Source organism: Ursus maritimus, unplaced genomic scaffold (assembly GCF_017311325.1).
Source record: "Ursus maritimus isolate PB19 unplaced genomic scaffold, ASM1731132v1 scaffold_7, whole genome shotgun sequence".
NCBI classification, from domain to species: Eukaryota; Metazoa; Chordata; class Mammalia; order Carnivora; family Ursidae; genus Ursus; species Ursus maritimus.
The window spans coordinates 1,315,602-1,339,797 of record NW_024426885.1 but is presented as its reverse complement, the minus strand read 5'-3'; the positions used below and the strand labels follow the sequence as shown (position 1 = coordinate 1,339,797).

The 24,196-nt window shown below is 60.6% G+C and overlaps 1 protein-coding gene across 1 annotated transcript in view; it reads left to right on the top strand.

Annotated features, from left to right (window-relative positions):
• Window positions 1-24,196, top strand: part of JAKMIP3 (Janus kinase and microtubule interacting protein 3) — a 97,740-nt gene that overhangs the window by 38,093 nt on the left and 35,451 nt on the right. The window contains exons 2-3 of the mRNA XM_040624572.1: window positions 7,771-8,018; window positions 17,839-18,336. Coding sequence (XP_040480506.1) covers window positions 7,884-8,018; window positions 17,839-18,336 — 633 coding nt within the window. The 5' untranslated portion in view covers window positions 7,771-7,883. The remainder of the gene's footprint in view (window positions 1-7,770; window positions 8,019-17,838; window positions 18,337-24,196) is intronic.

Genomic DNA, 24,196 nt, shown 5'->3' with positions numbered 1-24,196 from the left:
GCTAACATTTGGTCAGTGATCCTGAGATTCTTTCCTGTGCTGGAAACCTGTGTTCACGTGTGTCCACTTTGCATGGCGGTCAGTCAGGTGACTGGTTCATCAGAAGCACAACTGTGGTTTTGTTTTGATCCCGTTATTTCTAGAACACTTGCACTGCCATCCGGAGTCATAATCGCTGCCGTGTTTTATATCTCGAAAGAGACTTCTTGGCGTTCATGTGATCTAAGCCTTCCTCCCTGGACTGAAGGAAGTGGCTTCTACAAAAGGTGTCTTTGCTGGACGGCCGCTCCCTCCAGTACTGGCGGTGAGGACCCTTTCCTCAAACAGGCGGTTGGCCACTACGGTCATTTAACATAATGTCTCTCCTCTGCCCTGGGACGCGAGCTGGCAGATTTTAAATCACACTGTGGTTTAAACTACAGCCATCTCTATCGTAGTGATTACGAGAATCATCGTTCTTATGTAACGGTAGATACGAGTGCAAGATCTTTCCTTTGAGGGAGAAATTTCCGCTTCCTGGGAGACAGGGCGAACCTACTTTGCCCCAGTCCTCCGTTCAGTACAATAAAACACTGTGGATATCGGATCTAAAACAAACGTAAGAGGAAGGCGAAGAAGGCCAACTGGGGGCCTCGGGACGCGGGAAGACTCAGCCGTGCGGTCCCTGGGTCTTCGCTGGGGCTGAGGAAGCCAGCAGACTCAGGCAGAAAGGGCGGCACGAGGAGCCTGCCCTCTCTGGCCAACGGGGGACCGAGGAGCCTGGCCGCGCCATCCTACCGGAGATGTGCATGTGGGAAGCGAGTGCGAAAGGAAGTCAGTCGCTAACGGTCAGGGAGAGCAGGTGAGAACCACCGAGGCCGCACGCTCACTGCTGCTGGCGCGTCCACGGGGCAGCCGCTCCGGAAAGCGGCTCACGGTGTCTGGTATAACGACACCCGCCCAAGTACGAGCACGCCGGGGGCCGCGCCGTGGGCGTCCCGTCAGAGGAGGGACCACTATGGTCGTCTAACACCTGAGCGCGCTTATAGCAGCCCTGGGATGACGGCCGAGCCCGCCAACGGCCCGCACGCCCTGCAGCGGCGAGTGGATTCACAGGCTGCGCGGTGTCCACGCGGGGACACTGCACACGGGTGAGCCACCAGGGCACACGACCTGGATGGACCCCCAGAATGACGCTGAAGGAGAGAGCCGATCCCGGAAGGTCACGTACTGATGGTCCCATTTCTATAACACTCCCGGAATGAGAAAATGCAGAAAAGGGGCAGATTCGCGGTTGCCAGGGGCCAAGGAGGGTTTACAGGGCGCACGAGGTGTCCTGGGGGGACGGGGTCTGCGTCCTGGGGCGGTTCTGCGCTGCAGTCTCTCAGGATGTAGCCCTCGGGGGAAGCGGCGCGGAGACACGTGGACCGTCCCTGCATCAGCTCATACAGCTGCGTGCGAATCTACAGGGAGTCACACCAAAAAGTTTACTGAAAAGTCAAGGCCCGTCAAGGCTGGAGTTTGACTCGCACTCTGGCCGTGAACCACGGGATCCCCTTTCGATAGGAAGGGAACGTGTTGTATCCGTTGTGTGGACTGGGGGCCGTGACTCACCATCAGGTTTACAGAGAACACGTGGTGTGCTGGAATCAGGGCAGACTTTGTGTGGCCGACACCGAGTCACTTCTTGGAGACGCACGGCCAGCTGTGGGAGCACCAGGTGTCCCTGTGGGACGGAGCCGCCCCTCCCCGCTGCGTGGGGCGCCTCCCAGCCTGTCCCAGTCGCTCCCTGTGAGTGCCGCTGGCCTTGGCGGCGGTGGCTCAGGGCGCAGGAAGGTGGCTACTCTGGTGCTCTGGGGTCCCGTCCCGGAGGCACGGCGTCTGCTCCCGCCCGCAGCCATCAGGGACGCTCCCACGCCGTGACATCACGAGGCGCACTTGGACTCTCGACCTCTGCCTCTGGCTTCTAGAAAACGCACTTCCGAGTCGAGCTGAGGCCTCAGCCTCTTGGCCCCGTCAACCCTCCCGTGGGCCCTCCGTCTGTCCTGTGGCCACCTCGTGGTCAGCTGTGGGAAAGAGCCCAGCGTGCTTGAGTCTCTGCTGTGGTTCGGGGCTGCCCCAGGGTCAGTGCTCACAGTGGGTCCGCTGGGTGCAGGGACACCCCGGGCTTCTTCGCCACCGCCCAGCCCCGGGCACCCAACCCCACGTGCTGCTCCCCACCCCCTCCAGACGCTCTCCCGCCCGCCCCCAGCACGACTCCTGCCTGGAGGTGTCCAGGTGTGTATCAGACTCTTGAACCCACATGAACGTCCAGCCATGCATGGCCAGCTGGTGTCCCTCTCCGGGTGTCTTCATGTTTTCTGGGGAAGGTGACCTTTAATGGGAGAGCTGTGTGTCACAAGGGTTACCCCAGGGCCCACACCTGGCCTGCCCCCCCACACCTCTGCCAGCCTCACTCCCAGGGCCCAGCCTGGAGAGGGGGGACCCTGAGACACTTGCCCCCGGGGCCGAGTGCCCCACCGACACCCCGCATCTGTCAGACCGCGAAGCCTGGTCCTCTGCCGGTGGAGCCTGTACACGCGGCCTTTGTCCAACTGGCAACAGGGGGTCCCCGGGGGGTTCGACAGAGTGTCTCTGACCCTCCCCCCACTGCCTGCCTCCTCGCCGCCCGCACCTCAGAGTTCCATGGAAATGATAAGGATTAGAAGCATCAGATCCATCCTTTCTTCTTTGTAGATAAAGTGTTTGACCAGGAAAGAACCCGTGTCAGACACTACCAGCTTTAGAAGGTCGAAGTCCCCTTATGACCCAGGCTGCTGGCCAAGTGCGTGGGGGCCTTGCCTGGAGCTGTTTGCACGCGGGAGATTTTCACCGAGTCTGGGTCCTTCTCCCCACCGTGCGGTGAGAGCGCGAGCTACTCACTCCACGTTGGAGAAGTCCTGGAGGCCGGCAGGGGCCCGGCAGGGGCGGCACTGACCCTATGGCTTCCTCGATAGCGGGTCAGTGGCTCGGAGGTTTGCTGCCTCCCGGGGCGATTGGCGGGCGGTGCATAGAGCTTGTCTCCCTTTCTAAACCCTCTGAACGTAAGAGCACTTACTCGGAGAAAGCAGAGCGAGCTCCTCTGTTTATTACCCCTCAGAGACCCCGAAACAAAGGGGGGCAGACTAAGCTATTAATCTGATCATTTAATGACTTCCCGACAAAGTGTGACAGATGTGGCTGGGGGCGAATCAGCGTGGTCTGCGTGGAGCCTGAGGCGTGAACCTGACCCTGTGACTTTCTCCCACGCCCCTGCGTCTCCCAAGTAGGTTCGGGACGCTTATTGGGGAGGCGGGCTAATTCACACCAGCAAATGTTTGACATGCCCAGCGTTGTTGCATGGACGCTGCCCCTGCTGGCCTGTGGCGGGTGGGTCCCTCAGCACCCCCGCACCCCACCAGCCTGCGGATGCCAGACGTGGTGACTGAGCTCCGAGACGGGAAGCCGGCGTCCTGAGCAGGTCTTCAGAGTTGCTTGCTCTGAGGTTCAAGCATGTTGGCTGTGGGCCCGCCCGTGACCTGTAGGCTGGGGGGCTGGTGCAGCACCCTGGGGTGACCTGCTCTGACCCCACCGTCCACCCCCAGCCCCTGCTTCCAGCGGCTGCTGGTTCTTTCCGGCAAGGGTGAGCGGTCAGGCCAGTGCAGCCAGCGAAGGCCACCCCAAGGCCCCTGTGTCTCCCTCCGGCCGCCTCTTCTGTCTCCCAGGGTGACAGGGAAGATGTAGGATCTGTGACCTGGACACTGATGCTTCACCGGGTGTGGGCATGGAGGGAAAGGTATGGGGCGTGCAGAACCCGGAGCAGGAGACCCCAGAGCTCGCTGGGTGTGGCCTTTATCACCTGCGTGAGCCTGTCCCCAATCTGGCGGCCGAGCCTAGGAGGCGAGTTGCTTCATTCTGCTGAACTCTCATCTCTGAAGGCTTAATGCGGATGTCATTAGCACAAACAGGATACAGGGTAAGGCGTGAAAATCCCCTTTCCTTCCCCAGGGGCGGTAATCCCATCAAGGGCTCCTGGAGGAGGCCGCCAGGAATCCCAGCTGGGGTGTGTGCGGTCAGGGGACTCAGGGGAGTTATCTGGTTCCCATTCATTTCCATAATAATAAAGTCAATATGTTTATCATATTTGCCCCCAAATTGGTGTTGGAGAAAAATATTCGCTCTGACTTTAGGGAGATGTCAGGGAGAGTTCAAGACCCCTTACTGCGTGGGAAGTTCTCAGTGCAGGGTGTCCAGAACCCCAGAACCAAGGTGGAGGCAGCTCGGCTCCCAGGGATCGTGGGGGGCGGGGGGCAGGAGTGCTGAGCCCAGGCCGGAGCCCACGGTGTCTGTGTTAAGCCTTGTGGGCACGTGTTCCAGACGGGCAGTGGGGGTGGCCAGGCGGAGAGCTCGGAGGGCGCAGGGTGTCGGGGAGGGGCCCCTGTGCCGCCGTCCAGCCTGGGGGCCCAGCAGGCTCAGGGCTGTGGAACAGGTGTCTGTCTGGAACCCACACGGGGGTGTCTCCCTCCATCTGCCCCGCAGTTCGCTCCCTCTTTAGACACTTCTGATGCTGGCTGTCTGTCCAGGAAAGGCCTGCAGAGTTTCATTTTAAAATATGTTAAAAAGAGGGGTGCCTGGGGGGCTCAGTTGGGGCTGCCGTCGTTTCAGGTCATGGTCTTAGGGTCCTGGGATTAAGCCCCACATTGACTTCCTCACTCTGCAGGGAGTCCACTTCTACTTCTTCCTCTGCCCCTTCCCCCCTGCTCCTTCTCCCCCCATCTCTCTAAAATCTTTAAAAAAATACATAAAAAACTATGAACCCATCTACAGAAAACACTGAGTCAATAATAGTTGTGGTTGGGGTGGAACGCAGCAAATGTCCAGGAGATTGGGAGTTCACTGGAATCTGGCACGGGCAGCAGGGAGATGGAGGGCCTTGACCAGGGGAGGCAGGAGGACGAGGCTGTCACCCGAGACTGGGGTCCCTCTGGGGGCGTCGAGCCGAGAGACACAACCAAGCCAGAGAACGGGAAAAGGAAGGGTTTTACCTGCAAGGAGGAAGGAGAACCCCGGAGCCTTCCCAAAGCCACGTCTCCCCCAACGACAGCACTGGGGAAGGTGGAAGTGAAGGGGGCGCACAGGCACTGAGGACCTCGCGCCGACGGGACTCAGCGTGGAGTCAGGGCAGAGGGCATCTGAAGGTGACCGAGTGCAGGTCAGGACACGAGGCCGGCCGGGGTCGGCACCTCCATGCTCTGGCTCGGGTCGGTCCCGCATCTGAGGGCTCAGAGGGGTTTGGATCCTGCCGAGCTCACGGCTCCAGGGTCCGTCTTCCCTTGGGAACCAGCCCTGGGCGTCGTGCCCCTGATCCACTGTCCCTCGCGTGACTGGGTTCTCTCCTGTCTCACGTGGCTGTTTGTCCTTCTCTGCTTCTGCGGGACGGCCGGGGTCCTGAGATGACTTTGCTTATGTGCAGAAAGCTATGTCTGTCTGTCTTTTCCCGGGAATCTTCAAGTCTGCCCACGGGGCCAAAATGGTGGCCTAGCCTGTGCGGTGCGGAACAGCCCGCATGCGGGACCACCTGCCCTTTCAAGAGGCTCCCGCGAGCAGCGAGCAGTCAGCCTGGACGTAACCCGCCAGCAGACCGTGGCCTGGGCTCCCTCCTGCCACGGAGGCGCCCTTGCCCCCCAGGAGCTTTTTTAAAAAAACATTTACTTATTTGAAAGATAGAGAGAGCACATGCATGAGAGCGAGGGGGGGTCGACGGAGAGAGAGACTCCCCAAGAAGGAGAGAGGAGCCCGAGTTGGGGCTCGATCCCATGACCCCACGACCCTGTGATCATGACCTGAGCCAAAAATGAGAGTCAGACGCTCAACCAAATGAGCCACCCAGGCACGCCCACCCCCAAGAGCTTTTGATGACCAAGGAAGGAACTGGGGGCTTTTTCTCCAGTTTGAACAAGACTTTTAACTTTCTACACTTTCCCTCGCCCAAATGGAAACCCGCCACTGCGCGTCACCTGACCTCACCCACAAATGCAGTAGCAGAGGCTGCCCCGCGGATGAGGATACACTAGCTCTCGTGGCAGGTCACAGCAGCCAGGACCCGTTAAAGCGGCCCTTCTTCCAAAGCCGCTGCTTCTGTTTCCATGAGCAGAGCCGGTGGAAGGTAGCGCTCTCGTCGGCCACGTTTCAGGCTCCCTTTCTGCACGTGCTCGGTACCCAAACATCGCCCAGGCACGAGGGAGTCCTGCGGCTGATGAGAAGCACTGTGACGGCCCGTGGCGGCGGCTGGCCCACACCAGCCCTGGCCGCGTGGCTTTGCTGGCGGGAACAGGACCGTGGGTCTCTCGGCGCCACCTGTGAAGACTCGAGGGGAAGTGGGAAACGTCATTGCAGGTGGATGGAAGACACTTTTATGCAGAGCTGGAAAATCTACAAAATGGTCCCGGGGTTGACTCAGAAAATGTAACTGGAATGAAGAGCCTAGAGCTCAGCCCCGCGCCTGCATCGAATGAGCCCTTCATCTCCCGGGCAGGGGCTGTGAGCGGCAAGGGAGCCGTGGGTCAGCCGCGCAGGCTCGGGCAGAGGGACTGAGGGGCTGTGGGAATCCCTTCTGAGGCCGAGCCACTGCTGGGATACAGCCAAACGTCCTCAACTCCCTGTCCAGCGTCACGGTCCCTCCTCCTTGGAAGCGTCGCACTTCTGGCTCTGCACCCCAGGCCAACCGTGAGCGCTCTTCCTAGGAGCCCCGCTCACTTGTGTGCCGCCCGCCCGGGCCTTCCCCGTGCACCCCCTTCTGGGGCTCTGTCCTGATTCCGTATGTTGAGGCCTTGGGGAGGAGGAAGGACGCGGGCACTCACTTGGAGAGCACGTCCCTAGAAGTGACAGCGTCCTGGCCTGCGCCCAGGCCAAACTTTGACCTGATACCCCAGCTTCTGGAGGCACCTTCCTGGCCTGTCAGCTAGGGCAGGTGGGGGGCACCAGGCACCTCTGTGGCTCGGGTCACTGTCCTGATGTCCAAAGTGCAGGAAGGAAGCCACGTCCTTGTCCCCCCTTTGTGCCGGTGAGGGAACGGAGGCACGGGGTTTCCCAGGTCGTGAGTGTGGAGCGGACCCAAGCCCCGCCCCTGCCGCTGAATCCAGGCCCACGCTGTCTACACAGTTGTCGACTGGCCTGCTTCCCACACTTGGTGCAGGCACGTGTGAGGAAGGGAATGCAGCCCAGGCCTGGGGAGGCAGCGGGAAGTCCCAGCGTGGTGCTGGGCGATGGCTGGGCCGGCCCGGGGCAGGGTGCCTGCCCGTGTGGTGGTTGAGGCTGCACGTTCCCCCCATAAGTTGGCTCAGGGTGAGCGTGCACGTCCTCCCCAGGCGAACATCTTGGGTCCCCTGGAGGGGCCTGGGGGTCCCAGCCTCCACCCCACTCTCCAAGAAGCACCTGGTTCACACCCACCATTGCCACTGGGGCCACACACCCAGATATGAAATTGGGCATTGACGTTGGGTCCTCGACCTCTTATTTCAAAGGGGCAGAAAGACCACCTCCAAAGCACTCCTTATGTGCCGGGCACGGGGACCTGCTCTACGGGGGGACCCGTCACAGGTGCCGTACGGAGGGCAGAGGGCCTCTGCGGTCTGCGGCTGGGGCCGGGCGTGAGGTCTGGACGGCTTCCTCAGGGTGCAGGACGCCAGCCTTGCCCCACCCGGCCACACGCAGCCCAAGCTCCTGCCGAGGAAGCGGGAGGCCAGTCTGCTCACAGGTGTGCTTTCCCTCCAGGTGAGCAAGAAAATGTAGCAGAGCCGCAGCGAGCGCTACCTGCCCGAGCTTGCTGTGGACAGCCCAGCCCAGACGCGCGGCCCAGCCCAGGCCCCCCTCGGGCCGCCCTCACCATGTCCAAGAAGGGCACGGGCGGCAGAGGCAAGGGGGACAAGGCGGAACTCCTCGCTGCTCTGCAGGCTGCCAACGAGGAGCTGCGGGCCAAGCTCACCGACATCCAGATCGAGCTGCAGCAGGAGAAGAGCAAGGTGGGCCCCCCACGCCGCTGCCCCCTCCCCACCTCTCCACACCTTCCTGGGCCCTGGGGTCTGCCCAGCTGGTCCTGGGGTCTGCGGGGGCTCTCAGGGCAGCTGGGGAAGACAGAGAGCTCTGGGAAGAGGGCAGTGGGGGCGGGGGGCCGTGAGATGGAGACCATCCTGGTTCAGTGCCGGGGCCACCACAGGGACCTTGGCCAGTGGCGCCATCCTGGGAAATGTCCCCTGAACGGGTGACAGTGGAATGACCTCTGCATGGATAAAGGAAACAGGCTGGGCTTAGTGCTTCCAGGTGCCATTAGAAACTCTGGGGCGGGCCCATGGGGTGGCAGACGCTCGGGACCCCGACCCCCGTGGGCAGGCCTGAGACAGCCCCACCCAGACGGCCAGCACTTGGGGCCCTTGAGGCCTGCGGGGGAGGCGGGGCTTGTGCTGAGGCCTCTGGAAGGAGTGTGAGGGCTGGTCACGGGACAGCCTGCTCTGCGCCAGGCCAGGCCTGGGTAGGGGCGTTCCACTGGCCCGCTGTCCTCTCCCTCTGTCAGAACCTCTGCCCTCGCGCCCCTCACTGGAGGCCTCCTGGGAATGTGGAAGCGGGTGGGTCTGGAGGGGTCCTGCCCAGTGCAGAGCTCTTCTGGGAGGCGGTGGGGGAGGGGAATCGGGTTGTTTGGGTCCAGGTTTCTCACCACCGCGTGACCCAACCCGGTTAAATCATAAAAGGAGTGCGTGAGTACGTAAGTCACAGTCCCTGACTCGTGATAACCACGTGAAATTCAGACGCAGCGTCCGTCGGTATAGTGGTGTTAGGACACAGCCGTGCCCACCCATTTACTTGCCATCTGCTGGCTGAGCCTGTGGTCCATGCTGGTCACCTACCCTCTCCCTGCTCTGTAGAAAGGGGACAGGACCAGGACCGGTGGTGCTGGGGAGGAACAGCTCGAGGGGCCCCAGGGATGGGCCTGCAGCTCGGATAGCATAGGCTGCTGTCACAGTGACCGTGTGGCCTCTCCCGTGGCCAGGCCTCCTCTGTGGGCCCGCAGGACAGTCGGAGCCATGGGGCCATGGTTGGGACCAGGGAGTCAGGGAGCTTCGATGCCAGCACTTGCTGTGGGTCAGGAGGTCACTAAGTCATCAGGCCGGCACCAAGAAGCCCAGACAGTGGCCTGGGGGGAGCCTGGGGTGAAGGTGCAAACGTCCTGAGGCCCAGGACGGAGGGTCCCCCCCCCACATGCTGCGTCATCCTCGAGGTCATCCCACACCACGGTTGCAGCTGCAGGCCGAGCCTCAGACCGTGTTCGTGGGTCGGGCCTGGGATAAAGCGCTTTGAGAGAGTGTTGTCCGTCCATCGCTCAGAAGCACGACACGTGGACATCGGAATGTGGTACTTGCCACGTCTGCAGACCCTGCCCATTACGGCGGCATTGTACTCTTTCACGTGCACTTTAAGCGAAGCCCACCTGTCCTGCAACGGCCCAGGGGTGGGGGTGCCAGAAGGGGGCGGACTCCTGGCATGCCATCAGCGCCCGGTGGTCGGGGTTGGAGCTCGCGCCCTCTCACTGCCAGCCAAAGACCCCAGGGCTGGCGGAGATCCTGCAGCCCGGGCCCTGTTCTTATTTATGTTTTGGAAAGATGGTCCTCTTGGTACAAAATTCAGAAGGAACAAGAGAGAAGGCCCGAGTCCCCGCTCTGGAGGGTTTGTGTTCGGGTCCTTGCCGTCCAGATGACAGCAGGCCACACACTGGGTGCTCTGGTCTCCTTACCTGCACACTGGCGCTTGGGTCGCTCCGCGTGCAGCACTGGAGTGGGCCTGGCGCTCCTCCCATGCGGACGTGCCCACGTTCCTCCTGCCTGTGGCATCCAGGGTGTTTCCAACATTAGGCCCACACGGTGGCCCGGCCGTGAGCATCCTTGTGTGCACGTCTGAGGCCACGGGCCAGGACGCTCTTCCAGGTGGGTCAGAGCACACATGTGTGTGCAGGGATCACACCAGAGCACGGCGCTCCCCCAGACATCCCAGTCGCCGTGGCTGAGAAGATGGCTGAAATCTTATCTCTGCACGTGGTGAGTCCCCTGTTTCCAGACTTGCTGCTCATGGGTTTCCTGTGACTCTTGTTAGAAATGGGGCCGCTAGCCTCACCTTGGCCTGTGGGACTCACCTTGACCTGTGGGAGCCCTTCCCAGGGTGCCGGGAGGTCCTGCTCTGAAGCCAGCGGCTTTGGGCCTCACGGCTTGGAATAGCCTTCCCGCAGCCTCAGCCGCCGGGAGCTGCCCGTCTCCCCTGTGGGTCTGGGCTGTGCTGCAATGTGGGGGTGCAGGGAGCAGAGCCCCACGGGCCACACGAGGGAGGTGACAGACTCGGAGTGCTCGATTTCCTACATTCAAGAGACTTCCAGGTGGCAGAGAGGGTAGTGATTCCTCATCGTCTTCTCGCCATCCAGCCCATGTTGCTAGTCCGGAAGGTGGGAAGGAGCGGCCAAGGGCACCCTGGCCACCGAGACCCAGGGACATTCTCTGAGCCCGAGCCTCCCCCTCCCCCACCTCCGGGCTCCCACTGCCAGACCTGCACCTTCCCGCCAAGCATCATTAAAACACTCTAGTTTTTTTTTAAGCGCGTTCGTGTGTGTCTGTAGATGGTAATATGTCGGACCGGCGGGTCCCCACCACCCAGAACTAACGTGTACCATTGTCTTTTGGGATTCAAATATGAAAGTTCTAGACCCTCACAGACACACTGTCCTTCCTCTGTCCTCCCGCGTGGGGCTGGTCCAAGCGCAGCTTCACCCATACCCACCAAGAGGCCTGGACCTTCCCGGGCCCAGCGTCCTTGCAGGACTGAGAACGTGGCGCTGGCCTCCTGGAACGGGCGTGAGGGGGGGAGCGGGCTCCAAAGTGGGCTCAGCTCAGGGAGCTGCTCAGGGGTCCCCAGCATGCCGGTGGGGTTCACGTTTCCTTTCTTTCTTTTTTTCTTTTTCTTTAGGATTTATTTAATTATTTTAGAGAGAGAGAGAGCGTGCAGGGGGAGGAGCAGTGGGAGAGGGAGAGACAAGCAGACTCCCCGCTGAGTGCAGAGCCCTACGTGGGACTCGATCTCACGATCCTGATGTGATGACCTGAGCTGAAACCAAGAGTCGAACGCTTCACTGTCTACGCCACCCAGGCGCCCCCGGGGTTCACATTTCCATCCCCATGTCCACCCGCGGTGACGAGCTGGGAGCAGGATGTTTGGGTGGTTGAAACGCCCCCGGGCCCCTTTCCAGATCCTGCCTGCACTCGCCCGTCTCCCCCAGCAGCCAGGTCGTAAATGAAGTTGCCCTCGGACAATGAGCGGGTGTCTCCCGCCGAGGCTTCGGCAGCCCTCTGTCCGCGCAGCCCAGCGCAACAGCCCTCACCACGAAATGCCGCCAGTGTTGCCGCACAGCGCGTGCCTCGGTCATGGTGACATGGGGGATGGGAAACACGAATCCAGTAATCATGACTGTCAACAGCTTTGTCCTTCTCAGTCCTGAAATCTTGGCACGTGCCACAGTTAATGTCACTGTTGGAACCGCGGGACAAAACCGTGGGACCAGACCCAGGCCGTGGGATTGGAGATTTCTGTCTGGTTTTCGGCATATTCCAGGTGTTCTGGAAGCACACAAGGAGGAGGGCCTGGTCTGGACCTCACGGCGGAAGTCTGGGGACAGTCAGCAGGACCCGTCCCCACCCGCAAACCTGGCTGGGTGGCGGGAGTCTGACGGAGGCCGAGGAGGGGCTCGTACCCCACTGGTGCCCGGCGCCCACCCTTCACCAGGAATTCCCAGCAAACCTCTGGAGCAGCAACATCTCGTTTTGCAGACTGCAGTTGCGGGGTGGACGAGGCCCCGGCAAAGCACGGAAAGACGCCAGTAAACGTAGATGCTGCAAGCTTCGGGCTGTGGATTTCGGGCTGATGGTTAGTTTATCACGGAGGGATGCTTGAGCGAATGGAGACTTGACCGTGAAGAAGGAAATGCTGTAAATAAACATAGGACTCCCCTGCTGCCGCCCTTTGTCGGGAGATTGCAGTGGGACCATCTCTGGTGAAGAAGCTTCCAGAAAGAGGGAGCCAGCTCTGCAGGGGGAGGAGCTCACATGGAAGGCCTCGCAGGAGCTGCGTAGAAATGAACTCAGCGTTTCTTAAGCAGAGTGCGGCGCTGGGAGCATGAACATAGACAGTGAGGTAGAAGAAGCATGGGGCCTAAGGCCCCGTGTTTCCACCAGGACGCCAAGGCTTCGGCTCCAGTCCCAGCATAGAGCAGCCCCCACAGCCTGCACTCACGGGGTCCCGCCCACACCCGTGCCCCCAGCTAACGAGCTCCCCTGGGGCCAGGTGGGAGGAATGGACATGCGAGCCTTACACCTGCTGTTAGGAAGCGGCTCCTGCTTTAACCGGGAAGGGGTTTCCCCCTTCCCCAGGCCACAGACTGACACTCGGGAAACACTGGGTGCCTGTGTGCCCCCAGGCTGTGTCCCAGTGGAGGGAGACACCGAGGAACGGGAACCAGGTGTCTGGGGGAGGTAAAGCCAGGCAGGCAGTCATGTCAGCGGTGATGCAATCAAGGAGGGCCTCTCGGGAGAGGTGGCCCTGGACAGAGACCAGAATGACCGAAAGAAGGTGGTCTGTGGGTGGCTCCTTTTGGACAGGGATCCCCTGTTGCAGCGGCAGGAAAGGTGGCCCCGAGGTCAGGCCATGGAGGGCTGTGCAGGTGGGGGCAGGGAGGGAGCCCAATAATGTACGGTCTGGACCAGGACGCTGGGAGAGCGGTGGTGGGGGAGTCCTAACGCAGATCAGGACCCACTAGGGGACCGTGAGCTTACTGACAATTGCTTTCAGACTGTGCGGTGTCCTGGTCACAAGGTCGGTGTAGTTCTCACTGCAGTTCGTACTAGAAAACGTGAAGGTTGCTGTCTTTCAAAACCCGGTGAGGTGGGGAGGAGGGGCTAGGAATACCAAGCTTTCTGCCTCTTTGTGTCGAGGCCAAGGAGGGAAGGAGGCGGGCTGGGGCGGGACTGCAGGGTGGGCAGCCTCGGCCGGTCCGAGGGGAGTGGTGGCGTCTGCATGACATCCACGGAAGGTGTGGGAGTTGATAATGGGGAGTTATCCCCAAATCCCAGTTGTTTCCAGACCTCCCATGGAAAAGAATCTTCCACTCCTCCAGGCCCAGAAACACCGAGTCCCCACCATAGCTTGCGAGGGGCTCCGGGGGCGCCTGCGGGCTCTTCCTCCTGGTTAGGCGAGACACAGACAGAAATCTCACTGGAAATACGGCCTCTTGGGACTTTGCAGGTAAAAACGGGGCAGGAAGGAACCACAGCGAGCAAAGTAATGAGCCAGAGAAAAAAGTGCCTTCTTCTTAGAGCCAGCACCTTGAAAGAACGACCAAGACAGTGTTCCGGAAACTGGCCACGCACAGCTCGTGTGTAAGATAAGGGACATGTATTCAACTCTTCAAAGCAAGGCCTTCCTGTCCGTCAGTCAGGAGGTGGGACAGTGCCACTGTTGGCATGGGTCAGCGCCCCAGCTGGGGAGAGGACAGGCGGGCGAGCGTGCGTGCCCTGCTCTGCTGCGGGGCCTCACGCACACGACCTCGTCCTCAATAGCCCGTCTCTGAGGGTGACCCCGAATTAGAGGAAAGGTCGTTTCCCGTAGAAAATTAGCATGACGAAAGGTGCCCACGAGCAGTGCAACTGGGTCCCAGCGGCGCGGTTTGCCCACGTAATTTAAAATTCCATAGACCGCTGAGCAAATTTGTGAACCAGTATTTGAGAGCTATAAACGTGTTGTGGCCCCATAAAGGATTATGGCTTCCAACCATACGCGGGTTCGGAACGGAGTGCCCAGGCCCCTGGTGAGATGACATGCAGGACTCGTGGCCACATAGTCGGCGCATCGGGCCTGCCCGGCGCTGCCGCGGTCTGAACGCACAACCCCACCTGCAGGGCCCAAGGCTGTGCTGCGAGGGCTTATTACAGACACGCCTTTTCTCTGCCATTCAAATCAATACCACGACCTTAGCTGCTAACACACCGTGAGTCAGATGCCGACGGTCCGCATGCAACAGCTGGTAAGACTCCGGGTACGTCTCCATTCCGCTCGGGAGCGGGTTGGTGGGAGACCCGTCTCCTGGCGTCCTGGCCGGGCACCTCTCTGCCGTTCCAGCTTGTTGGTCCCTCTTCATGACGTCCGGTCAGGACTGCAGATGGTGGCCACCCCGTCCTGTGAGCACCTGCTGTCTGCCAGGCCTGTGTGGGTCACGGGCCAGGCCTGGGCCATCCCCGTGGGGCTGCGGTCTGGTCGTAGTGCCCATCCCCGTGGGCCCTGTGTGTCCAGAGCAGTTCTGAGCCATGTGGATGGCCGGCTGAGTGGGGGGGTCCTGCCGTCCTGGAGCCCTCTCCTCTGGGGGAGGGGCTGGGACTTGGGGGTCATGCCGGGGCCCACCCTGTCACCAGCTCCACGGTTTTTGCAAGGACTGTGGGCAGCACTGAACCTAGTTTCTTTCTGAACACAGTCTGAGGGTGGCGAGGCCGCAGGACCCCCACCACCTGTGCTCCGTGGCCTGGTTGGCCTTGTTAGGGCAGAGCAGCGGGAAAATGAAGAGATTCCCTGGAATCCCTCAAGAAAAAGAACGAGAGCTCCAAGAGCAGGGCAGGGCCTGCCACAGCCACGGGAGCCGACCACGAAGACACAGCACGGCCATAACACACTGGGAAGGGAACAGGGAAAACAACTGTTCTCCGGGATCCTTACTGTGGGAAGGGCGTGAACGCTGCAGCTCCTGTGTTCCCAGCGACTGCGCATCTCGTGTGGATAAAGGAGTAGTTATGAGATGTTCTCCCCCATCAGCCCCGGTTTCCTTGAGAACCAGATTCTCCGTGTGTGGGGACGGAGGCACGCAGGCTACGTGGGGGAAGTTGATCAGAAGCCCGGGTTTGAGTTGGAAACCATATTGGAAATTGGAAATGCTAGCGGGAATTAGAGGCATTTCATCTCGCATACAGCGCGGTAGATGCCGTGTCTCTGTCCACTGGGAGGCCTGCAGCCCGGCCTCCGGAGCAGTCCTGGGCCCTGCTGGGGCCTCGAAATGCCACCCCCACTGACAGAAGTCAGGGCGCCTGGGGAACAGTCTGGGGCAGGAGGCGAGCAGCTGGGCCTGGATCGCCCGACCTGCAGCGAGCGTGAGACAACCAGGGTCATGGCACGTCTAAAGGCTTCAGGGCCGGCTCTCACTGGCCCAGCTGGACACTCTGAGCCTCAGTGAGGATGAGACCAGCAGTGACCCGAATCCCGCCAGCTATGCTCAAACCCACACGTTCCTAGTCAGACAAGTAATCGGGTTCCTGCCGGGCCCACGGGGAGCCCGCTGGTCCTTTGAAACTGGACGAATGGAAGGAATGAATCGAGAAGGCCACCTGCCTTTCCTCTGGGCAGCCTATCGCCTGGAGGGGAGATCCACCCGTGATGTCTGGAAACGCACAGCCACGGCCCCACGAGTCAGGAGCCCCGGCCGCTGAGCCGCCAGCAGCGTGCGGCCACGTCAGCCGGACTTTCCTGAGGTCCCCGGAGGCCGCGGTCCGTGGCAGAGGCAGCGGTGGGAGCACGGAGCATATATGGGACACCTCAGAGCCCAAGGATGCCATAGGGCTGGTCTTCCCGTTCAGTGGGTCTGGCTCGGAATTGCAGTGAATGTCTCCTGGGAGCGCCATGCACGTTGCTTGTGCGTCTTTCTTCAGTAACTGCGGGGGCCGTGGCAGACGACCCTGACTCTGAAGGGGCCGTGGCCACCATTTGCTCCATCTGAGCCCATTGCTCCAACCTGCCCGCAGCATCCTGGAACGCACAGGGCAGGGGCTTGGTGTGGGTCTGAGTTTCCACCGGGCCCTTCCTGCATGCAGCAGGGACAGTCACGGGCACTGGACAGAAGGGCAACTATGCGGCAGGTGTGGGCGCTGTGTCTCTGAAAGGCTTAGACCACAGTCAGAACCAGACCCTGCCCAGGGCTGAGATTCCCCCTCCGCCTCCCTCCTGCTCCAATAAGCACCTGCTCTGTGACCACCTTGCTCTTCTGTCTGCTGATTCCCATCCAAGAGGCCACTGGCTCCCCTACGTCCAGCTGCGGGACCCCCCGCCCCACCGTGGGGGCTGAAATGGCTAGAGAGTGGCCTCCTCAAGAGTACAGATTGCTCACACACCCCCCCCCGCCCAGGACTGAGAACCACCATCAAAATCTTGCTTTCCCACATCTTCAGCTTAAACTGGAGAAAAGGGCAGCTCATCTTCAATGAGAAGGGAGTGGGTGCTGGTGCGCTAGGCTTCACAGCAGCCCCATTCTTTGGTGGGAACCCGGACAGCCAGGCAGAGCCTCGCTCCGCCCCGCGAGCGCCTGGGCCATTGTCAGGGGCTAGAAGGCTCAAACCCAGAGCTCGGCGACCAGACGTTGTGCCGGCACTGTGGAATCTGAGCCGTCCTGAGGGCAGCTCGGGGTGGACCCCGCTGGACACCGGACCACCAGCCGGAGCACCAGCGGAGTGAGTCAGGTCACATGTGCGTCCTGATGGGGAGTAACAGAGGGTGCCGAGGACGTGGCCTCCCGTGCTGTGTGTGTCCCGGGACACTTGCTCTGACGGGGTGGACACCACAGTCCCGGAGAGACGGATGAATAAGGCACTTTGAGGGGGTTGCTGTGAGAAAGGGGCACAAAGTGGCGGGCTCAGTGTGCGGAGGCAGGGCTGGGCGTCTGGGGGCTGCCGGCCAGTCTGGAGGGGGGCAGTGGGCCTGCCCAGGGTGGAGGGTCAGAGCTTATCACCCTGGGGAAAAGAACCCAACGTTGCTAGCTGGGGTGCCAGTGACCGTGGCAGGGAGGGCTGAAGCTTCCCCGGTGGCAGAGTGGGGTTGTCTGCCCACGGAGGTGCCCCTGGCTCTGCCTCCACTCTGAACCGGGTAGGCCGGGGCTTTGCCCGTGCAGACCCTTCCTCCTGCGGCGAGTGGATGGAGGGAGGTGAGTTGGAGACACAGCTGCCCAGAGTGGGGAGCAGGGGGAGCCGGCTCTAGAGCTGGGTTTGGGGCTTGGAGGCTTTGGGGGGTACGGGAGAGGAGGGGATCAAGGATGCTGGCCCCACACGCGATTCTGCAGAGCCTGGAGGCAGGGAGGGAGGCAAAGCGCCACCTGCAGCCCTGGACCCAGGCGGGTCAGCCGCTCCTTCACCCCATAGTAGGTTCTGAGCACCGACTTCCTGCCACGTGCAGCTGGTGTGGTCATGAGCCAAGGTGGACGTTCTAGATGAGAACAAGAGATTCAGTCAAAAATCTGAGCGTTTCCCCAAATCTAGACATTGCACGTCCTGTACACAGAGAGTGCAGGGGCCCCGAGTTGCCTCCCGTTGGCCAAGAACGTCACGGAAGGTGAGCACGACAGCCCCTCATCTGGGCTGGAGGCCTGTGCCCGAGGGCGCCCGCACCTTCCTCCCGGGGCTCACTGGTGAGGCGGCCGTTGGGCATCCCTGGCTCAGTCGGGCCTGGTCGGGGTGAGGAGTGGAGCAGATGTGTGTGCACACGTGTGTCTGTGATCTTCCTTTCCAGGCTCCCGGCGCTTCCGGCCCCAGCACCCGCGGACGCCTAAGCATGCGTGCTCACGCTCTCCACCCGCGAGGCTGGACGCGGTTTCCGTAAGGAGATGTTTGCAAAGGAAGATAGCTCCCAGCTTTGCAGGAAGGAGCACGAACGTGCCCGCGTTGGTCCCGGGGTCCGCAGAGGCGGAGGTGGGCTCCCGACCCACGGGCCGGCGGTGCTCTTGTCTTCCAGGTCAGCCGGGTGGAGAGGGAGAAGAACCAGGAGCTGCGGCAGGTGCGCGAGCACGAGCAGCACAAGAACGCCGTGCTGCTGACCGAGCTCAAGACGAAGCTGCACGAGGAGAAGATGAAGGAGCTGCAGGCCGTGCGCGAGGCGCTGCTGAGACAGCACGAGGCCGAGCTGCTGAGGGTCATCAAGATCAAGGACAACGAGAACCAGCGGCTGCAGGCGCTGCTGCACGCGCTGCGTGACGGCGCCCCCGACAAGGCCAAGATCGTGCTGCTGTCCGAGGCGAAGGAGGAGGCCAAGAAGGGGTTTGAGGCGGAGAAGATAAAAATGCAGCAGGAGATCTCGGAGCTCAAGGGGGCCAAGAAGCAGGTGGAGGAGGCGCTGACCATCGCGGTCCAGGCCGACAAGATCAAGGCCGCGGAGATCAGGAGCGTGTATCACCTCCACCAGGAGGAGATCTCCCGCATCAAGAAGGAGTGCGAGCGGGAGATCCGCAGGCTGGTATGTGCTCCCGGGGCGCGGCGGGGGTGGGGGGTGGGGTGGGGGGATGGTGGCGGGTCCGCTGGGGGCGGGGGCACGTGGCACGGGAGCTTACTGGCTCCAGAGGGGTGAGACCAGAAGGCCCACGGGTGAAGGTCGTGGGCCCCCGAGGCCGTCCTGATGTCGGTGCCGCGTGGGAAGGCATCGTCTCCGTCTGGACCGTGGGGACTTGCATCTTGTCTGGTCAGGAATGGCCAAGTGCTGGCAGCTTCATCTGGGGCATCGGGATGGCTCCAGACACCCGCCGTCCGTGGCCGTCTCCCACAGAGTCAACATCCTCAGAGACGCAGAGCGAACAAGTTGAAGAGAGTATTCAGGGTTGGTGAGGGGTTTGCCTGATTCTCCTTGGAGCCTGGACCCCCTCAGCAATTCGGGGGAGATGGAGCTCTACCTTAGAGCCCTGTGTCCCCTGTCAGGGGCTGGGGACTAGCTGGCTTTGGTGCTGGTCACACTCAGGACCCCTGGGATCCCCTGAATGGGGTGCAGGGATCTTTCCGACCGGCTTGGCAGTGCCTCTGTGCACCTCTTCCTACTCCCTTGGGCTCTGGTTTCCAAAGACCGCCCCAGGCCATGCCGCCATGCTGTCCTCCCCAGAAGGGGTGCAGCTGTTCTCCAGACCCAAGGCCCAGGGGTGAATGCAAGACTTGTGAGCCGAGCACAGCTCTGCCGCGATGTGCACATGGGGGCCCAAACGCTCCCAACCGGATATCCCCTTCCTTTCCCGGACTGTCCCCCGTTCCGTGTCCCCCCACAGCCCTAAGCCATGTGTTGGCACCTCCCTGAGCCACCAAGGACCACTTGTGAGAAGTGTGGGGTTCCTTGCATGACAGGATAGCCCCTCCCCTGCTCTTCTGCCCGGGAAAGGGGGGGAAGCCAGTGACCAGCTGGAGGAAGGTGGGACGGGACCGTCAGTGCTCACTGCCCAGTTCCACACGGCCCTGTTGTTCCACTTGATTGGATTCACTGCCTGTGGCTCCGTCTTCCCAGCTTAGTGCCTGTAACAGAACCAGTGGGTCCCTGCGGTGCCCCCATCCCTGGTGTGGACGCCCCAGAGGCAGCTGCTGGAAGCTCTTCTAGCTGATTCTTCCGGATTTTGTACTAAATTCTCAAAAACATGCTTACATCTCTACTTTTTTTTTTAAGATTTTATTTATTTGAGACAGAGAGAGACAGAGAGAGCGAGTTCAAGCAGGGGGAGGGGCAGAGGGAGAAGCAGGTTCCCCGCTGAGCAGGGGGCCCAACACAGGACTCGGTCGGTCCCAGGACCCGGGAATAATGACCCGAGACGAAGGCAGCCGCTGCACCGATGAGCCACCCAGGCACCCGCAAATTTCCACTTCCTGATTTTTCATTTTTGGCTCCCCCTTTGCCTCCCCCGCCCCCTGGCCCCCGGCCCTCGTCCTCTCCGCCCCTGCTTACCCCTAAACTGTCCCGGCCAGGTGTTCACCGGGGCACTCAGCTGCTGTTACTGAGGGGCCAAGTCAGGAAGGTGTGGGCAGTGTCAGGGGAGACCCGCGGGATGGCGACCACGGCAGGCGCTCTCTGGGGCTCCAGGGGAGGGGGCGGATGACGGCAGGGGACAGCAGGGTGGCTTCCGGGGGCAGGGCCCTGCCACAGCCAACTCAGGCCAGCTGGGGATGTGGGAGCACAGGGCCAGCGTCCTGGGCCCAGAGCCGAGGGGACTCAGGGACTAGACAGGGTCCCACAGGACGCTGGGAATGTATCTCGGCTTAAGCGAATATTCACTGTGAGTGTTACTCACAGAAGACCCACAGGGACCCGCGCTTATATTACCGTCGTTGTACGTACTTCTTTTCCCCTGGAGTTCGTTTCTTCGTCTGCTTCATTTTCTACGTGCCTATTCCCGGGTCAGCCCTGAACTTCCAGGAGGCGCCTCTCTGTTGTGAGCACAGTCGAGACCAAGAATCGCCGTCTCCCCTGGTCCTGAGACGCCCCTCCTGGAGCCCGCGTCCTCCGTGTCTGCGGGGCTGCCTTCCCCCCGCCGGCCACCAGCCTGACCCCCACCACCCGGGAGCCCCGCCCCCTCCTGGGCGCCGTCCTCCCGCATCCTCCTCTTTTTCGCACATGATTTCTTCCGGTGGAGCGCGTGCTCGAATGGCGTCCTGGAGACAGTGTGGAGGCGAGGTTTGTGAGACTTTGCGTGTGTGACATTGTCGTTCCACTGTCCCGCTCAGTGGGACAGCTGCATCGGGATTTATACGTCGGAGAAACTTCCCATCAGGAATTTGAAGGCAGCGCTGCCTTGTCTTTGAACTTACGGCGTGGCCGTGAGGACGCCTGAAACCCTGGCGATTCCTGACCTTCCCTGTTCCCGAGCCCCTCCGCCCCCACCCCGAAGCTGGGGTCTCCCCTGGAACGGGAGCATTCGTTCGCACCACCGCCAGGTAGTTGGGAGGCTTTGCTCACTGGGAACGCAGTTTCTCGCTGGGAACGCGGACCCCAGTGCAGAGACTGCTTGCTGCGTCCTTGTCTTGCTCCCCGACGGCCCGGCGGCGAGGGGCTGGGCCTCCAAGGTTGCTTTCCAGCATGGCTTCTCGGAGATGTCCCCACTCTGCCTCCTTAAGTCAGGGCAAGAAGGTGGAACAATGAAGCCAACGCATCAGGTTGCAAAGGAAGATTCAAAACTGTCTTTTTTTGCGGGTGGCGTGACTCTATAGAGAACCCTGAGCAATTCACCCCAAAACCCCCAGAACCATTAAGACTTCAGCATGTTTTCAGGATCAAGATCAATATGCAAAGATCGGTTGTATTTTCATGCACGAGCAGCAAACAGTCCAGAACAAAATTTTTTAAAAAGATTTCATTTGTTTATTTGAGAGAGAGAACATGAGTGAGAGCACAGGAGCAGGGGCAGAGGCAGAGGCAGAGGGAGAAGCAGGCTCCCCGCTGGGCAGGGAGCCTGACGTGGGGCTCGATCCCAGGACCCTGGGATCATGACCTGAGCTAAAAGCAAACGCTTCACCGACGGAGCCAGCAGGTGTCCCCAGAATGAAATTCGAAAAACGTTCCCTGACAAGGGCAGGAAAAGAATGAAATGCTTAGGAACAAGTTTAAGGAGACACGTGCAAGGCTGTACGTGGAAGACTACGGAACACGACGGAGGGAAGAAGGGAGATGTGGGTGCCTAGCTATTCCTGCCCAGGGCGGAGAAGTCAGGACCGCCGAGACACAGCTCACCCCTCGCTCACACAGACCCTCAGAACCCCGCCGCGTTCCTGCAGGCACAGACCAGCTGGTCCTAAAGCTCCCAGGACAGTGAGCGTCTCCCCCCATCGTGGCTGCTCTCATGGGCCCTCGTGGTGGCATCTTCTGATCAAAAGCTTTAAATTCCACATTTCCAATTTGTCCGTCCTTTACTTTAGGGCTGGTGCGTATTGGGTCTTGTTTGAGAAACCCTCCTATTCTGAAGCCACGCAGCTTTATCTTTTGAATGCTATGGTTTGCCCTTTGTGCGTAAGTCCTTGCCCCAAGCTCATGTGTGTATGTGCACGTGTTCATGTGTGCAGGTCCATGCGTGTGCGTGTGTGCACGTGTGTATGTGTGTGCACCGCATGCACGTGTGTATGTGTGCCTGTGAGCATGTGTGTGTTTGTGCACATGTGTGTGCACGTGCTCGTGTGTACATGTATGTGCGTGCACATGTGTGTACTAGTGTGCGTGTGTGCACGTGTGTATGTGTGTGCACCACATGCACGTGTGTATGTGTGCCTGTGAGCGTGCACGTGTTTGTGCACGTGTGTATTGCACGTGCTCGTGTGTACATGTGTGTGCATGCACACATGTGTACAAGTGTGTGTGTGCATGTGTGTGCCTATGCGGATGTGTGCGCGCGCATGCTCACGTGTGTGTGCATGTGTGTACGTGCGCTCATGCATGCGTGTGTGTACATGTGTGTGTGTGCCTGCGTGAGTGTGTGCACGTGTGTGTGCCCATGCACACGGATGTTTTAAGGGCCACCGCTATCATGTGGTGAGTGTCCCTCTGTGAGTGACCCTTTGATTGTTCAGCTCTCCAGCTCATCTTACCTGAGACGCCCCAGCTTTGTAATCAGTCTTGATTTCTGGAGAGCCAGTCTTCCCTCCATGTGCTTCTGCTTCAAGAACTGACTCGACTCTTCCTGGCCCTTCAAACTCCCATATAAACCTCAAAATCTTTTTTCCTAGATAAAAAAAACGGTTGGAATTTTTATCAGGAATGTAGCCAAACCGTTAAACGGTACATTTTAACAGAGGGTGTCTTCGTGATTCCCATACAATACAGAACGAACACAAGGCAAAAATCCTATGTGACTCGCTGATTAATGAGGAAACAAGTAACACGTTGCCACATTCCGAGGAGGATTTGATCTAGAGACTGATGCTCCGACCTGGCGAAGATCACTTGCAGTGCTGTGGACGGCGTGGCGTCATTCGTGCGTCTGTGGACAGCGATGCTTGCAGGGCTAACGATCTTCTCCAGGGAAATGTCCACCCCACAGAATCAAGGGGCCTAAAGACAACGCCCAGGCCCAGGGGTGCGGATATGTCCACAGTACAATACAGATGTGTGTTGGTATGCTTGGCGGGAAGGCGTGACGGAGTGTGGTGTCCAGCCTGGGGAGGGGGGGGTTGTAGCCTTGGTTGGGAACAGGGAGCTCAGGGGCATTTTTGGAGAAGTTGTGCAGAGTGCAGCTGGGAGCAGGGCAGGAGCAGAAGGGGCGGGTGCAGGGGTGGTCCAAGGCGGCCCCCCCACCACAGACCAGGGTGGATCTGAGAAAGGTCCTGGCTCAGGGGACATGCAAGCTGGGGGCTGTCTAGAGGCGGGACCCAGCCCTGAGACACAGTGCACAGCTGGTAGGGGTGTCAGGGCGCTGGCCTGGCCCCTTGATCCAGGGGCTCGACAGCCACCTCCCTCGGTCCCGGCAGGGAGCTACAGGCCAGAGGAAGGACGTGACTCCAGCTCCAGGATGGCCTGGCTGCACACCTCTGGGTGCAGAGAGGCTGGCGATGTTGGCTCAGGGGGATGCCTGCCCCTGGCGGGCCTGGGGGGTCTCTCGGGGCTCCCCTACGGGAAGAGCCCGGTGCTGTCCCATCTGAAGATATTCGACAATCTTACTTAATTACAAATGTTAGGGAAAGAGTTTGCTGTTTCTCTGGCTGTGACACCGGCCCATTCTGCTGTGTGGTGATGACTTCCCTGGGCCTGGGATGAAGTGACAGAGACCCCAGAAGGTCAGCAGGCAGCTAGGGCTCAGGGGAGTGCAGGCCTGGACTCAGGGCCAGGGTGTGGGACAGCAACTGTAAGGAGCTGTGCACGAGTCCGCAAACAGACAGGCTTGCACCTGAGTGAGGGCCAGCCCTGGGAGCCCTTCTGCAGCCCAGACACACGGACGGAGCCCTGCGGCCATGGACCACCTCTCCCGGGACGCTGTGGAGCATGCGGAGGGTTCTGTTCTCCCCGTCCACGGAGACAATGTTCCACATGTGGCCAGCACCCTGAGCAAAGGGGGACTCCACTGAGGGCACTGCTACCAGCAAACCTGGGGCCTGAATTCCCTGCGTCCTAGGGGGAGGAAGGGAGCTCCAGGCCTGGGGACAGGGACAGGTCTCACTGGAAGACAGGCTGAGGGAGGGCGGGGGCTGGGTTGGAATGAATTTCAACAAGTGCTGGCCACTTTGCAAAGACCAGAACAACCCCCAATGTGGCCCAAAGCCAGAGACTCCCCGGCAGCCCTGTGCTCACACTTGCTGGCACCCGGGCCTGGCCCCTGCCTCCTTGCCCCACTTCCAGCCCTCGTCCTTGGCACCAGCCTGTGTGGGGT